Consider the following 14858-nt stretch of genomic DNA (forward strand, 5'->3'; position numbering starts at 1 on the left):
AAATATTTTTGATCTGACCCACAATGTAGCGCAGACCAATAATAAAGTTATGTCTATACATTTTGTATTAGGCAACTTACTTGCGTTACGTTGTGGATAAGATTAAAAATTAATTTTTAAAGCAAAAAAATGAAGAAGAAGAAGAAAGAATGTGCACACGCTACAAATGTGTTTTCTAGCATTATAAAAGAAAATTTAATTTTGAGATGGAAATTTGATATGTGTATTTAATAAAATAAATAAATAATTATATACTTTAATAAATAAATAAAAATATTAATACTAACTAAAGCTAAATCAAGAAGCAAAGATCGATGAAAATTAAGATATTAATCTCGTGTCACCGTGAGTAATTTAAGAAGTTTTTATTTAATTATATGAGGATGAAATTGAATTTTTTGAAAGAAAATTAATAATTTAAAATCTATTAAAAAAAGTAATTTTCTAGTATAATCCCTCGTGTCCTTATTAATTTATTTGTTTCATAACAAATATAACTTTTTTAGATCTATGTAACATATTGGATAAAAACTCAAAGCAACTAAAATAAATATCCAAAAAAGTTTTTAGCAAATTAAAAAAAGTATTTTTTTAATTAAACTTTATATCTATCTTGTTAATTCACTCTTCTTTTTCAGACATTTTTTTTTTATCATAATCATTGTTTTTAAAAAAAACAACTTATCATAATCATAAAAGCAAGTTTTTATAAATAAAAAATAAATAATGTTGTCTTAACCTTAATTAACGTTGTTAAATATTTATTATGGTTATTTTTATGTTATTTTTAACCCCATTTCAATACCTAAATATTATTTTTGTACAAAAAATAATTCAGCCTCCCGATGATAAAGCATAACCATCAAAACTAGTATATAACAAATAAAGTTTATAACTAAAACATAAAATCCTCAAAACATGGTGACAAAAAAGTTTAAAGTAAAACCTTAAGAAACCAAGCTGTTTTTTTTTTATTTGCCCTCATAAACAGTAAAAATATAAAAAGTGTTGTTTTGTTTAGTGTCAAATATGATCCTGGTATTTTAATTTTTTATTCAATAAAATTAAATTTTTATTCTGTATAATTGAGCATGGATTCAATGTTAGAAATCTTTTTTTGACACTTGAAAACCTTATAGCATTGTAAAATAAAATAAATTATAAGACTTAAAACTCTATCAACGTAATGTAAGGGGATTGAGTTAAAAATAAATAAATTTAGTGACTGGAAGAGCAAGATTCGAGGAAAAAAAATAAAAATCACTTGGCTGCATTATTCGTATTCCAATTCACAACATAGCAGAGCGTGAATCTACAATAATTAACAGAGTGAAATCTTTAAGATTTTTAGTTTCTTTTTTAATTTAATTATGATTAAATAATTTATGAGGGTATTGGTGGATAAATACCTGAATATGTATCATATACAGAGTATGAGCTAATTCCAAAATAAATGTTCACTGGATAGATGGCCCCGCGTTGCTGCTGGTCGATTCATAAACAATATAAATAATTATTGTAATGATATATGGAAATTAGATTTGTGAACGTTTTAATATTATAATTAGACTTGGCAGCTTGTAAGGTCTATGCGTTTTGGGTATGACAAACATGTCAGACCTATGTTACTGTGGACTTTGCTAATCCCTAAGTTCAGACGCCTTGAGTCTGGCTTCGGACCCAAGTTATTTGCTGGCATGTTTGCAGATCCAAGGCGTCTGGGTCTGACAACCATGTCAAACTCAAGCGTCTTAGTTTGACAACCATGTCAGACCTACACGTCTAGTTCTGGCAACCACGACAGATTCAAGGCGCTTGATTCTGACAACCATACCAGATTCAAGGCGCTTGATTCTGACAACAATACCAGATCCAAGGCATCTGGGTGTGACAACCACATCAGACATAAGACGGGTGAGTTTGACAACCATGGGTCTTGCGCTAAACCTAAGCGTTTGGGTCTGGCAACCCCATATGATATTTACAATAAAACCATATGGAAATGACAAAAAATCCCTATATGCAACCTTGTTTCTCTTGAAACCCAAGAGTAATTTTGTATTTGAATTATTTCAATAAAAGAAAAGGATGAAAAAGCTCCTCAACACATTCATATTGTTCACCCCTTCAAGGACATGATTGTATCTTCACTGTTGATTTGTTTTGAAAAGATAAAAGAAGGCTTCAACCCAAAAGTTAAAATTTTGTGCCCATTAATTTGTTGTTCAAACTTTTTGTTACTCATCTCTAATCCTCCTACTTGAGTCTATCGTTGTTGCCATATCCAAGTAGTTTGGATCTGACGTGGTTCCCATACTCAAATTGCTTGAGCCTGAATGACTGCCAAACCCAAGTATCTTTCCTCTTGCCGATTCACTTTCATTCTCTTCAAGATCCGAGTTGTAAAATGTTAAAAGAAAAGGTGAGGGAAGAAGCAATGAATGAGAAGAAAAAGAAAGTCAAATAAACGTTTATCCGCACGTGAAAAAATAAGAAATTAAAATTGAAACTACTATTACAGTTCACAGTAAAATGTCTCTTAATCTACAGTAATTTTCCTACACCATTTAGCTTTTGTTATAATAAAGATTCTAATAATTTAGATTCTAGGAAAAATATATATTTCTTTAACCAAAAATTTATTTTAGTTATTCATTTCTTTTTAATTTTGATGAAAATATTTTTTTATCAAAAATATAGTTTTTAAAATAAAAAATTATCATAATCTGTATTGCAATCTTAAACCAGAAACAAAAAAATAATATTTCAATTGGTTTTATATGATTATATGAGAAAGTAAAGAATAATTCATTCATGGAAACAATATAAAAATAATAGATATCAATCAATGAGATATAGGCGTTAGGGATTGCGTTTGTAAATGCTTTTGGGTATTTTTTGAAAGTATTTTTAGCTTGAAAAAACATCAAGTTGATATAGTTTTGATGCGATGATATAAAAAAATATAAAAAATTTATTTTAATATATTTTTAAGTAAAAAAATATTTTGAAAAACACCTACATTACAGTTAACAAAAAGTTACCTCCCTAGAATAACTGACATAAAACGACATGGATAAAATAATTGTTTTTGCTTTGACGTTTCGACCACTATAATCTTTCCTTGGCAATTGCACAACAACTTTAGAGGTGTTTGAGAGTAAAGTAGCAGTTGCTTTTCAAAATATTTTTTGTTTGCAAATGCATCAAAATAATATATATTTTTTTAATTTTTTAAAAATTATTTTTGATATTAGCATATCAAAATGATCCAAAAACATAAAAAAACTAATTTTAAACAAAAAAAATTCAAAATTTGATAACTTCCGTTTAGAATGCACTACGAAACATGAGCTCAAAGCCACAACCCTTGGACCCAAAGACTAGTAACCTAACACTAGACATAAATTATCTGACTGGAAAAAGGATTTACGAGAACAAAATGTCAAAGTCTAGTAGGGGTGTTCACGGTCCGGTTTTAACCCAAAAATTCAACCGAACCGGAAAATAGTATTCCTTGTTAATATAACCCAGATTGAACCAAGAACCGGTTCAAACCGAACCAATTTTGTTTGGTTCGGGTTGATTTTTTAGCATTAAAAACCAGAAAAACCAGAAACCAATTAAGTGAGCTTGTTTTTACTGTTATCGTTGTACCAAAGCCCTCTAACTTCATTTCTCACATAGCTTCTGCATATCAGTAAGTGGATGCTAAAATAAATTGAGATCTTGGATTATTATCTCTAACATTAGATAATAGGATGAACCGAAGTTGAGAGAAATATTTAGATTTGCAAATGCATATGGAGCCATTACAACCACCATTGTCGGTGGTTGTCACCATTGTAGGTGGTTGATGATAAGAGTGAAGTAAAGGCTGTGAAAGACACTGCCATATGAGAGACTTGAGAGTGATTGTAGGAGAAGGTGGGGAGGTATGGTGTCAAAACTTAAAAAGATGATTTAATGTTAGGTTAACACTTAATATCAGAGAAAATGAGAGAGAAGAGCATAGAGGAGAGGGGGGTGGCTGGAAAGGGATAAAATGATTTAGGTTTAGGGTTCTTAAAGATGTTTCTTTTATATCTTTTTTTAAGTCATTTAGATTCAATTGAATCGGTCTGGTTTGGTCCGGTTCAATCAATTGAAGCTTTTTGAAACCGAAACCGAAACCGAACCGAATTAAGTGATTTTTTTTATTTTTAATCGGTTTATTCAGTTTTTTCTATCGGTTCATTTTTTTAAGTTAATTTTTTCTCAGTTTTTTTGGTTTAATCGGTTGATCGGTTTTTTTTAACATCCCTAAAATCTAGTGGAGTAACCATACCATACCAGACAGTGCAGCAGCTTCTATTTTTGAGATTACAGCAGAATTTAATCTGCCTTGCTATATCTCCATGCAGCTATAGCCTCAGCTATTTGCTTTGTGAACGACGAAGGAAACCATCCTGACAAGGCCCCCTGTCCTCTAACCATATCAATCACAGGTTCAACGTAAAAAACTATCAAAACACAAGGCATACTTCACTACCAAAATGCTCAAAATCATGTCAAAGCAAGAAGCTAAAGAACAGAAAAGAAAGTTAAGGCATACTCCAACCTGCTCAAGCGCAGCTTCAGTACTGATCAAATCCCCAGAAACCTCCTTAGACTCAGAAACAGCAGCCATCTCCTCAGCCACCCATTTCCTCCCTCTAGGCGGCTGCGCGACACTCCCCGCAAACCTCTGCAAACCTCTCAGTTCCTTCTGCATTCCTCTAGCCATGCACCTTCTTCCTCGCCAATGCAAAAACTACATGATCCATCGCATCATCATTCATGTAAACTTCAAAACTAATCCCAATATCCTTACATGGCACCACCATATTATATATCCTCGACAGCAGATCCTCCCTGCTCTTCAACTCCATTGTCGCCAATTAACAGCCCTCGACAATACCTCCGCCCACTCGCGTAGAATTTAAACACGGCCTGCCCTTCTCTCAACAACAAAGGCGAATCTTCGCCTTCCCCGATACCTAAAAGACTAAAACTCTTCTCAAAAATCGGATCCTTGGCAGCAAACTTGGCGGCCCAAGGCAATGCTAAATTCCCATCCTCACGTTTACCAGTGAAGTAATTGATCACAAGCATGATCAAGAAACTTCCGCAAACAATCTCTCATTTGACATTAAAAGATTGCAATATTATTAGATATATTTGCTTAAGTGTTGCTGTGATTTGTTAGACTAATTTGACAAGCACATGAAATATGATGAGAGCTTGAAGAAAAAGAATGGAGAACAAATAATAGTCTCTACTGATCCAATTCATCTGAAATTATGCCTAGCCATCACACACTCACTCTCTATTATACTCTCTAGTTGTAAAACTCGAATCACTATACTCGGGATTTTAATTAAAAATAAAAAATTATTTGGCTTTATAAAAAATTTGGGTTGACCTTAACCTGCCTGATCATTCAGCTTTTAATTTGTTGCTTTTTTAAAATAAATAATTAAAATAATATTGTTTTAATTTGTTTTTTTTAAATAAAGTTAAATAAATAATTTCATGCATATGATTATTATAAACAAAGAATACCAAATGTTTTTAATTCTACAACAATTATCCATAGTAGAGCTACTCAAGTTTATCTTTAAATTATTTATTACCAATTATGAAATAAAATCTATTAGATCACAATCTTATTTTATTCATAGCCATAGTATAAAAAACTAATCCCTTTTGACATCTTCTAATAAGAAATACATGTTTCATTAAAAAAAAATAAGAAAAAAGGGGTTTTCATGAAAGAAATACATTTTTTATTGTGAATTTAAATGATCAAATTTTTATAAATATTTATTTTTATCGGGTTAGTTTTTTATTGTAAAAACTATGTTGTTAATAAAAAAAATTAATATTTCATTAAAACCTGGAATATATATATATATATATATATATATATATATATATATATATAAGAAGTTAGAATTTTGATTAAAGAAATACATTATTTTTTTTAAAAAAATTAAATCTTTAAAACCATATTTTACTTTTTTTTATTAATTTTTATTAAGACCTTTTGTTTTAATCTTTAATTAGCTTTCATAAAACTTTTACAATTTTTTAATTTATGTTGAATTCATTATACTAAGCACATAAATAATTTTTCCATTTCTCGACTAATAAATTTCAACATATCATAAAAGGTATCCATAACTATGACACTTTATTTTCTTGCATTGAAATTAACTTGAAATTATATCTATAATGTGATATGGAAAAAATAATAAGTAATTAGTATTATATATAGTTATTAATTCTAAAAAGTATAGCTCAATTGGTCAGGTTTTAAGTTTAATTTCTAAAAATCTCCAGTTCGAGTCTCACAAATATTAGAGCCATTAAAAATTTACATATTCGTTAATTTCAGAATTCATAAGATTAGTTGAGATGCGTATAAGTTAACTCATATGTCTATTATAATAATAATAAAAAATAATCAAAACTTAATCAAGCTGAGTTTTAAATTAAAATAAAAAAATATTGATACAACTAAACTTAATTAAACAAGATAAATTAAGCCAGCTAAAACTGAGCCAGTCAACTCTAAGATATTTAAAAAAGAAAAATGAAAATTGAAAAATAGAAGAAATGGGAAGCAAAGGCACATTTGTCAGCTACTACTACTACTATAATTCTTATTATGCTTTCCTGGCAGCATCAGCACCCCAGCTTCTTTCATTTACCAGACAAACAGACAAAGCTCTCTCCTCTCCTCGCTTCCTTCTCTCCCATCTCCACAGAAAGCTCTACTCTCTCTCTCTCTCTCGTTTTGCCGATTCCGAAACCAATCTGTTGTTTTCTTTTTCTCATCAAGGAAGAGAGAAAGAGATATGCAATCGGTGGTGTTGAACCCAACTTGCTACTGCAGGGCTCAACAAGGCCTAGACACCTCCTGCAGCTCTCCTCCCCCTCCTGCTATTCTTTACAAGGTTTCCTCCTTCTCTCCCTGTCTCAACTTTTTTTTCCTTTTTTTTTGTGTGTTGACGTTGAATAACTGAATCCCATATTCACAGAGTCGTTCGAGCTTTTTTGGTACCCATTCGAGGAGCCCCGGTCACCTGCGGCGAGGCATACCTTGCCGTTCCTTGCGAATTCGATCGCCTTCTTTCACACGGAGGAGGCCAGGTTCTTTTTCTCTCTTTTCTCTCTTGTAATAATCGTGAATATAAATAATTCATCATGCCCTTTTTGTAATCTTTTAATTCGTAGAAATTAGCTAGGTACGCAGTTTCGAGTGGAATAATTGATGGGTTTAGTTTATTTTGTTAGAAAATAGCTAAGTTAATGTTTTAGAGTGAAATAATTAATGGGTTTGATTTATTTTATTAAGTGATGTTGCTGAATAAGTCATTTTTTACGCTGTGTAGTTGTTAAGGCTGTTGCTACTCCAGATTCAGCGGTAGAATTGCCGTTGACTGCAGACAATGTTGAGAGTGTATTGGATGAGGTTAGACCTTACCTGATTTCAGATGGTGGTAATGTGGCATTGCATGAGATTGATGGAAATGTTGTCCGATTGAAATTACAAGGAGCATGTAGTTCTTGTTCTGCTTCGGTTATGACGATGAAGATGGGTATTGAGCGTCGCTTAATGGAAAAGATTCCTGAGATAGTTGCAGTAGAAGCTGTAGCGGATGAAGAAACTGGGCTTGAGCTGAACGGAGAGAATATAGAGAAGGTAATCAAATTGAAGCCTTTATTTTCAGTGCTTACATATATTGCTTTGGAATGGAATTGAACAGTTTTTAAATTATGAACCACCTCTCGAAAGGATCCACGTTGTAGTGGTAAAAGGAGAAAAAAAAAAGATTCAAAGATGCTAAATTGCAGGATAAAAATTGCAAAAAAAAAAGAAGAACAGAGTGTATAGGTCTCTACTCCATTCGCTTATTACTCAGAGGAGCTTAATGCAGTTTTACAATCATGGATGGTGCCTCCTGAGAATAGTAAATTTTTTGTGTGCATGTGTATTTGCTTTCTGAAATTATTGTTCTATTTCTGTTAGATTACAGAGTAAACAGCAGTCTTATGTCAGTGAGTGGCACTCTTGGTGCTTGTAAATAATTTCTATGGCCCTCTACTTGCTTCTGGAACATTTTCCTCTTACAATTTATTCTTCCCAAGTGTGGTTTTGCATCAACTCTTATTTTAGCTCTTGGTATTTACTTAGGGTCTAGAGTGCTGTGTTTTCTATGACTCGTCTTAAAGTTCTCTAAACTAGGATGCACTTTGAGAGTCCCTTCTTCCGTGTTCCACCGTCAGCTTCTACTGGCTGCGCAGTTTCAACCCCCTTTTGTAATTTTTTGCTCCTCTTGGAGAACTTAAATTATGAGTGGTTACTGCACATTACCATCATAGAATTTTGAGGATGTCTAAACCTATGAAATCAACAAATGAACAGTGAATGGTCCCCTACTTTCTCATTCAAGCCTATATGACTCTAATGCCAAGGCTTACCTCCCTTCTAAGAGAATTTTGCCTTCGCTGGAAAATGGAATTGGAATTACAGGCTAGGTTCTTTCCTCAATGGCCTATTGTCAGATAATTAGCTTATGTGGCTCACAAACTGCCATCAAGGCGAACAGACAAGTAGTAGCTTAAACTGTCAATAAGATTCTACTTGACTTTTTTATATCCCAATAGGTTGCTGCATTTTCTGTGACGCGGTCATAACACATGATAGGTAACCATTATGTAACAACTTTGGCTGTGATGTCTATCAGTAATAGCCTCAATTGATTTTATACTTTGGGATAGGGTTTTCAAAGTATCTGGATATTCTTGAGTGTTCTATACGTTATAAGAGCTGCTTTTAACAAAGGTTTGAGGGTGTTGGGAATTTATAAGGAGGAAGTCTTGTGGTACTGTGCTTTGTCATTGATTTGGAATCTTTGGCAGGAGAGAAACTTTAGAATTTTTCAGGTTGGAAGCTCTTTTTTTTTTTGTCCTGCTTTAGGATAAGCTAGTTCTATTAGCTTAAAATTGGTGCTGTCACTCTCTAGAGATTTTCTTCAGCAGGTTTGCAGTGAAATTGGAGAGTTTTGATGTCTTTCTTCTGTTGTTTTTGGCTGGTTCTTTTCAGCTTTTGTTTCTTGGTGAAGTCTCTTTTCTCCTGTATTGTATGTCCTTCCCCTGTTCTCTGATACTATAGGGTACTTTTCTATCAATATACATGTTTGCTTCTGTCAAGTCTAAGATGGTCAGAAGCACAACGGTGTTTTTGTGCTGGTGTATTTCATTTTATTGAGGCCCCTGAAGTTACTGCCTTTGAGATGCAATGCCTGGTGAGAGATATTGAGCGGTTTCTGATTGGCAATGTTCTGCTTTTCATTAGGGCCAGTAACCTTATGGCTGTGGCGGCATTTTTGTATCTTCCTTTTCTTCCGCATATAAACACCCCTGCTCTCCAATCCCATAATAAGCCCAAAATGGAAGTATATGATGGCCATTTCCTTCTCAAACTTCAATGTTGTTAGGCTGCTTATATACTTGTTATTGTGCCAGGTACTGGAAGAAATAAGGCCATACCTTGTTGGGGCAGCAGGAGGATCTCTTGAACTAGTGGCAATTGAGGAACCAATAGTTAAAGTCCGATTAACAGGGCCAGCAGCTGGGGTCATGACTGTACGAGTGGCTGTCACCCAGAAATTACGCGAGAAAATTCCAGCCATTGCTGCAGTTCAACTCCTATGATACACTTTCAGATTTCTAGTCCAGAGCATGAGATTATCAAATAAAAGGAGTCATTGAACTCTTAATACCTGTATAAATACCACATTAGATTGTGTACAGTGTAGAAGGATGCAATCGTTGGATACTGATATTTTGAAAATCCAATTTGAGGAAATTGAATTTGCAAATCATTTTGTATTCACACAACCATCTTCACCATGTTCTTTGAAATTCAGCTGCTGATACTAACTAATTTAGTGTAGGATCCTCGTTATACTTTCTTATCTGTTGAGCATTGTTTTTGCCTAGCTCCAAGAAGATTGAATATCGATATCGGAAATGGACTGCATGAGAGAAGGTTTGCTAGTCCCTCTTGGATAACAGTCAAAACAGAAGGCGAGTTGCACAGCTCATCCATCCTTTGTCACAGGCCTGCAGATTTTGCCAAAAATCGATGCATTTAATTGTTTAACGAGTCTAGAAGTTCCTGTGTTATTGATTTTTAATAAATATATCTTAGTAGTTTTATTTGAAAAACAAAATTTGATTATTATTATTATTATTATTTGAAAAAGGACTGTATATATAAAAAAAATGGATGAAAAATAGAAGAATCCATGTTGTAGTGGTAGTTTTCTAGTCTCTGTCTTCCTTATACAAACTTTCTACATTGTCTTAACCTTGAAACAACAGCCTCCATCTCCCATAGCTTCTCCTTTTTGTACTCTGTAATATTTTGAAGTAAAAGCAAAGAAAACCTGGACCAAACCAACCCCGTCATCAAATATTCCCTCTCACCCCTCCAAAACACCACCAATGTCTAGTCATTCTTCAACAATATGGAAACCCCTACTCTTTCTCCAAAACCAGCAAAAGACTACAGCTCCTCGGTTGACACTTCTCGCCCATTTCGATCAGTCAAAGAAGCTGTTGCCATCTTCGGCAAGCGGATTCTCGTAGGAGAAATATACTCTTCGAAGCCTTATTATAATCCTCCTGGAGAAGAAAATATTTCATGGAGGTTCTTATCACCAAGTCCTAGCTACAGAAGCCCTAAAGAAGATCATCATCATGAACAAAATGAGGTCTTTGGTGCTCTAATGAAACTTGAGGCTGAACTTAAGGAAACAAAGACTGAACTGAAGTTGCTAAAGGAGAGAGAGTCCGAGACTGAAATTGCACTGGCTTCTTTGAATGCCGAGCTTCACAAGAATATGTCTAAGTTGGCTAGGGCAGAGGCAGCTGCAGCTAAAGAGGCGGTAGAGATGAAAGCGGTGAGTTTTGAGAGGGAAAAGAAGGAAGATCTTCTTCTTAAAGAGGAAGAAAGGATGAGAGAATTGATGATAAGAATGGAGAATTCTCCAACCTTGGCTCAAATATTGAGTCTTGGGGAGGAGAAAGAGTGCTTCAGAGGAAAGGAGGAGAGGAAGGCAATGAAAAAGAAGCCTATTGTTCCTCTTGTGGGAGACTTGTTTTTCAAGAAAAAAGGATCATCTAATACTCTTAATAACCCTCTATATGCATCTCCTGAAGTGTGTTTTAATTGAGAAAACTGGGTTTGGTTTTTATTTAGCTTTTTGTATGGAAAGTTCAAAAAAAGATAGACAACGTAGAAAAGTTTGTGCATGGAGTGTTGCAAGGTGAGTTGAATTTCTGAATGTTGATGCAATGTAATATGTTGTTTTGTGTCTATGCTATTTAAATGTTTTCCTATGCTTGTTCAGAGTTTTGCAGCCCTGCAAATTCTCAATATCATCCACAAAGGCAGAGAGCGAAATATTTTGAATTGCATAGACACTCTTTCATCAATTTTTTTGACGCATTTCTAGTGCTGGTTCAGGCTGTTTTAGGAGAGGCATAAACTTATAAATGATCAACTGAGAGCAGGCCAGTCCCCCAGAGAGAGGGTTCAGAATCTGTCCCTTCTCATCAAGGTTCATTACTGGATATCAATTCAAACTATATGGACAGAATTTAGAATCTCAACCAAGAATTACAATTAAAAATCAAGATTGTTTGTTGGAGATAAGCCCATAACAGTTGTTTACACATAACTAACCAGCTGACCTGATTATCGGCAGAGTAAGGGAAGAAATACTACTAAAAACCCAACATAAAATCAAGCCAAGTAGCATTTACTGAACCAAGAAACCACATCCTATAAATCTATATGCATTCTGTCCATGTGACATGCAGACATTAAGTTGTGCACACCTATAGGATAATTATTAGAGTGTTTCGACACATTCAACTTAAATAAACCTCATTTAATTGTAACAACATAATCCCAACTTGTTCAAATTCTAAGTCTCCATTGTCAACAGGAATATAAACATTATTCTATCACCAAAGAGACAGCATCACCAGCAAAAGATTTTCACAACTAAATCTGCTCTATTTGAACGTTCATAAAAATCCATCAGGTTTGCATTCCACAAGTTTGGACTTCAAGCCAACCCCTAAATCATCCACAAAGGTTTCCAAGAAAAACAAATCCAAGGAAAACAAGAGAACGTATATGAATCATGTAGAGGGAGAGAGAGCACTTCATGAGGCTGTTGTCACCTGTGCTGAATCACCACTTGCTTTTGTGTAAATAGGATGGAGCTCATATCCATACTTAGGCTCCACATGCACCCATTTGCGGCCTGTAAGCTTGTTTGTTTCAAACTTCACATTTCCTTCCTTCAAGGCAAAAAGCGTGTGATCTTTCCCCATCCCAACATAGTCTCCAGGATGAAAACGAGTGCCTCGTTGCCGAACTATGATATTTCCAGGTATAACCCTCTGCACAACATATTATAGCCAAAAAAATGAGAATTCAACATTCTCTAGTTGATATCAGTTATCAGAAGAGAAATAAAACAAGAAAAATTAGTGTCAAGCACTAACCTCTCCACCAAATTTCTTGACCCCTAGGTTCTTAGGTTTCGAATCCCGTCCATTCTTTGTGGACCCAGCTTGTTTTTTGGTAGCCCAACGTCTAAACATCAAGCTTAATCCACCAGAAGACCCATCTAAACCATAATCACAACGACACCATAACACAATTCACATTCAAATTCAAAGAAAGATGATACAAACAAAACAATGTTCTAGAAGGGAACAAGCATTACTAGTAATGCTTTCATAATCACAAAGACACCATAACACCATTCCACGCAAATTCAAAGAAAGTCGATACAAACAAAACAATGTTCTGGAAGGAAACAGGCATTACCAGCAATGCTTTCATAGACGGGGACATTGGTGACCAGTTCCTTCACAGTCAAACGTTTGCACAATATCGTTGTAAAATTCATCATGTTCGATTACCAAATAGTTATAAAAAACCTGCAAAAGAAAAAAAAAATCGCATCAAAACCCACAAACCACACTTATCAAGAAAATCCAAATTCACCTCAAATCAGCCTATATACTGATTTTACAAAAGAAATTATCATAAGCAAAATTGGTCTCATTTCACAAGTTCGATTACCAAACTTTGCTTTTACTGTAATGACACCTAACCTAGCAGTAATAATGCACTACAATTTGCTCCAACAAGAGTTCAAACATTCTGACAGCCTAACCAATTATATAGACCGACCTCCAGCTATGAGAACATTCAAGAAATTGGTAAAAGCTAAACAAACAGCTGAAATATTCTTCTGATTTGAGGTTTCAATCTATAATCAGTGTTGTCTTTAGGGTTTTTGCTTTCCAGCCAGGAAGCTAAAGCTAAGCTTACCCTACATGAGGGCAAAGTAATAGTATTTGTAAACCCTAAACCATAAACTTCGAGAATATTGAAGAAATGAGTCGACACTAAACAAAAAGCTGAAAAATTCTTCTGTTTGGGTTTTCAATATATAATCAGTGTTGTCTTTAGGGTTTTTGCTTTCCATCCAGCAAGCTAAAGTTAAGCTTAACATACATGAGGACAAAAGGATAGTATTTTTACACAGTTTCACCATTATCTTCCACAAAAAAATGCACTGGCAAGAAAAAAAAGAACAAAAATCAAAACTTGAAAAGAACCCATCATTGATATGGGAAAAAAATGGCAAATACACACCTCTTTTGCCTATGCAGAGACAGGACTCGGTGAGCTGTGGAGGGAGAGCACGCTTGAAGAGCCCTTGGCTGCTGCAAACAGCATCAATCAATATCAGAGAAAGAAAACGTTGTCTTCAGAAATAGAGCTGAAGACAGAAGGAGCCAGAGAGAAATAGCTCATCAAATTCAACTAGTCAAAGTCACATGTTGGCACAAGAAAGACGGAGCCAGAGAGAAATAGAGCTGGTCAAGGCCTCGGAGACATGTAACATGTAATTTGTGGCACATTAGAGTTGAAAACCAAAAAAGCGAAATTGCAAGATGGAAATGAATCACACAAGCAAAAATAATGAGATGCACACTACGGATCAACTTGAATACCCAAATAGAGACTCAAACAGCAAACTAAATCAGTGTTATTCTTCAGAAACATGAATTTATTTACAAAACAAAGCATGCGAAAAGCAACAGCACTGTGGAAGCTCACTGCTTAGCACCATTGACCAGCAAGAACAACAGCTCCAAGGAGATTTTGTGATAAAAACTAACAAATGACAGTAAAAGAATGTATGCAATATTTCTAGGGTTAATATTTTTGGGTTTTCTTAGACTAAAAGAGGACTAAAATTAAGTTAGCTCAAATCGCATAAAGTCAATTTCAATGGTATCAAAGAATGTGATTTGATTCGAAACATAGCAAAAAATTAGTTGATGTATAGCTGAAAGCCTGAAATAGAGAGGTCTTACGAGAGAAAGCACCTGGTGATGCAATGTGACGATGGTGAGAGTCTCCTCTCTGCTTAAACCCTGGCCTGCTGGATTGAATTTGAAAGATGTTCTGATCTCTGATACTTTCAAGCGAGACGAAACGTGGATCTCTTCTCTTCTATTTGTTTAATCGAAAAGCCCGGTTTCTCTCGGCTGTTTGGACCGGCCCAGGCCTCGGGATGTGGGCCAAAAATAAGACGTGAGCCCAAGAAAGGAATAACGGAGTGAGTGATGATCTGTTTCCATATATGCCATTTATTTGATTTATCCATTTCACTTGATTTTATCAATTTTCAAGTTTTTAAAATAATTTTATACATTAAATATAT

General features: G+C 34.3%; 3 protein-coding genes and 1 pseudogene across 8 annotated transcripts; 2 read left to right on the top strand and 2 right to left on the bottom strand.

Moving 5' to 3' along the window:
- Window positions 1-1751: 1751 nt before the first annotated feature.
- On the bottom strand, window positions 1752-6783 carry LOC112326917 (uncharacterized protein At5g49945-like; annotated as a pseudogene).
- On the top strand, window positions 6698-9911 carry LOC18111180 (nifU-like protein 2, chloroplastic). Its single transcript, XM_006389484.3, has 4 exons — window positions 6698-6980; window positions 7065-7176; window positions 7419-7729; window positions 9556-9911. The coding sequence occupies exons 1-4, from the start codon at window positions 6882-6884 to the stop codon at window positions 9742-9744; spliced, it is 711 nt and encodes a 236-aa protein (XP_006389546.3). The 5' UTR covers window positions 6698-6881; the 3' UTR covers window positions 9745-9911.
- Window positions 9912-10297: 386 nt separating this feature from the next.
- LOC18111181 (WEB family protein At3g51220) lies at window positions 10298-11446 on the top strand. The gene has a single exon (XM_024597529.2). It carries the CDS (start codon window positions 10563-10565, stop codon window positions 11268-11270), a length of 708 nt encoding a protein of 235 aa, XP_024453297.2. The 5' UTR covers window positions 10298-10562; the 3' UTR covers window positions 11271-11446.
- Window positions 11447-11975: 529 nt separating this feature from the next.
- On the bottom strand, window positions 11976-14636 carry LOC18111182 (uncharacterized). Of its 6 annotated transcripts, none has more exons than XM_052451392.1 (5): window positions 14521-14636; window positions 13781-13851; window positions 12944-13056; window positions 12616-12740; window positions 11976-12510 (listed from the first exon to the last, which is right to left on the bottom strand). In XM_052451392.1, the coding sequence occupies exons 3-5, from the start codon at window positions 13026-13028 to the stop codon at window positions 12271-12273; spliced, it is 450 nt and encodes a 149-aa protein (XP_052307352.1). In that variant the 5' UTR covers window positions 13029-13056; window positions 13781-13851; window positions 14521-14636; the 3' UTR covers window positions 11976-12270. The 6 variants fall into 6 exon arrangements, with proteins under 6 accessions (XP_052307352.1, XP_052307351.1, XP_006389548.1 ...); XM_052451391.1 differs by having other exon boundaries at window positions 14509-14630; XM_006389486.3 differs by having other exon boundaries at window positions 13781-13848; window positions 14521-14608.
- Window positions 14637-14858: the final 222 nt, after the last annotated feature.

The sequence above is a fragment of the Populus trichocarpa genome, chromosome 3 (genome assembly GCF_000002775.5).
Source record: "Populus trichocarpa isolate Nisqually-1 chromosome 3, P.trichocarpa_v4.1, whole genome shotgun sequence".
NCBI classification, from domain to species: Eukaryota; Viridiplantae; Streptophyta; class Magnoliopsida; order Malpighiales; family Salicaceae; genus Populus; species Populus trichocarpa.

What these genes read in the sequence shown, in the direction of transcription:
- LOC18111180 (XM_006389484.3), top strand. Translation starts at nt 6,882, where the DNA reads ATGCAATCGGTGGTGTTGAACCCAACTTGCTACTGCAGGGCTCAACAA. An exon ending in CTCCTGCTATTCTTTACAAG is followed by an intron (nt 6,981 to 7,064) that starts GTTTCCTCCTTC and finishes CCATATTCACAG; the next exon opens with AGTCGTTCGAGCTTTTTTGG. An exon ending in ACGGAGAGAATATAGAGAAG is followed by an intron (nt 7,730 to 9,555) that starts GTAATCAAATTG and finishes TTATTGTGCCAG; the next exon opens with GTACTGGAAGAAATAAGGCC.
- LOC18111181 (XM_024597529.2), top strand. Translation starts at nt 10,563, where the DNA reads ATGGAAACCCCTACTCTTTCTCCAAAACCAGCAAAAGACTACAGCTCC.
- LOC18111182 (XM_052451392.1), bottom strand. Translation starts at nt 13,028, where the DNA reads ATGATGAATTTTACAACGATATTGTGCAAACGTTTGACTGTGAAGGAA. An exon ending in CGTCTATGAAAGCATTGCTG is followed by an intron (nt 12,741 to 12,943) that starts GTAATGCCTGTT and finishes ATTATGGTTTAG; the next exon opens with ATGGGTCTTCTGGTGGATTA. An exon ending in TCAAGAAATTTGGTGGAGAG is followed by an intron (nt 12,511 to 12,615) that starts GTTAGTGCTTGA and finishes TATGTTGTGCAG; the next exon opens with AGGGTTATACCTGGAAATAT.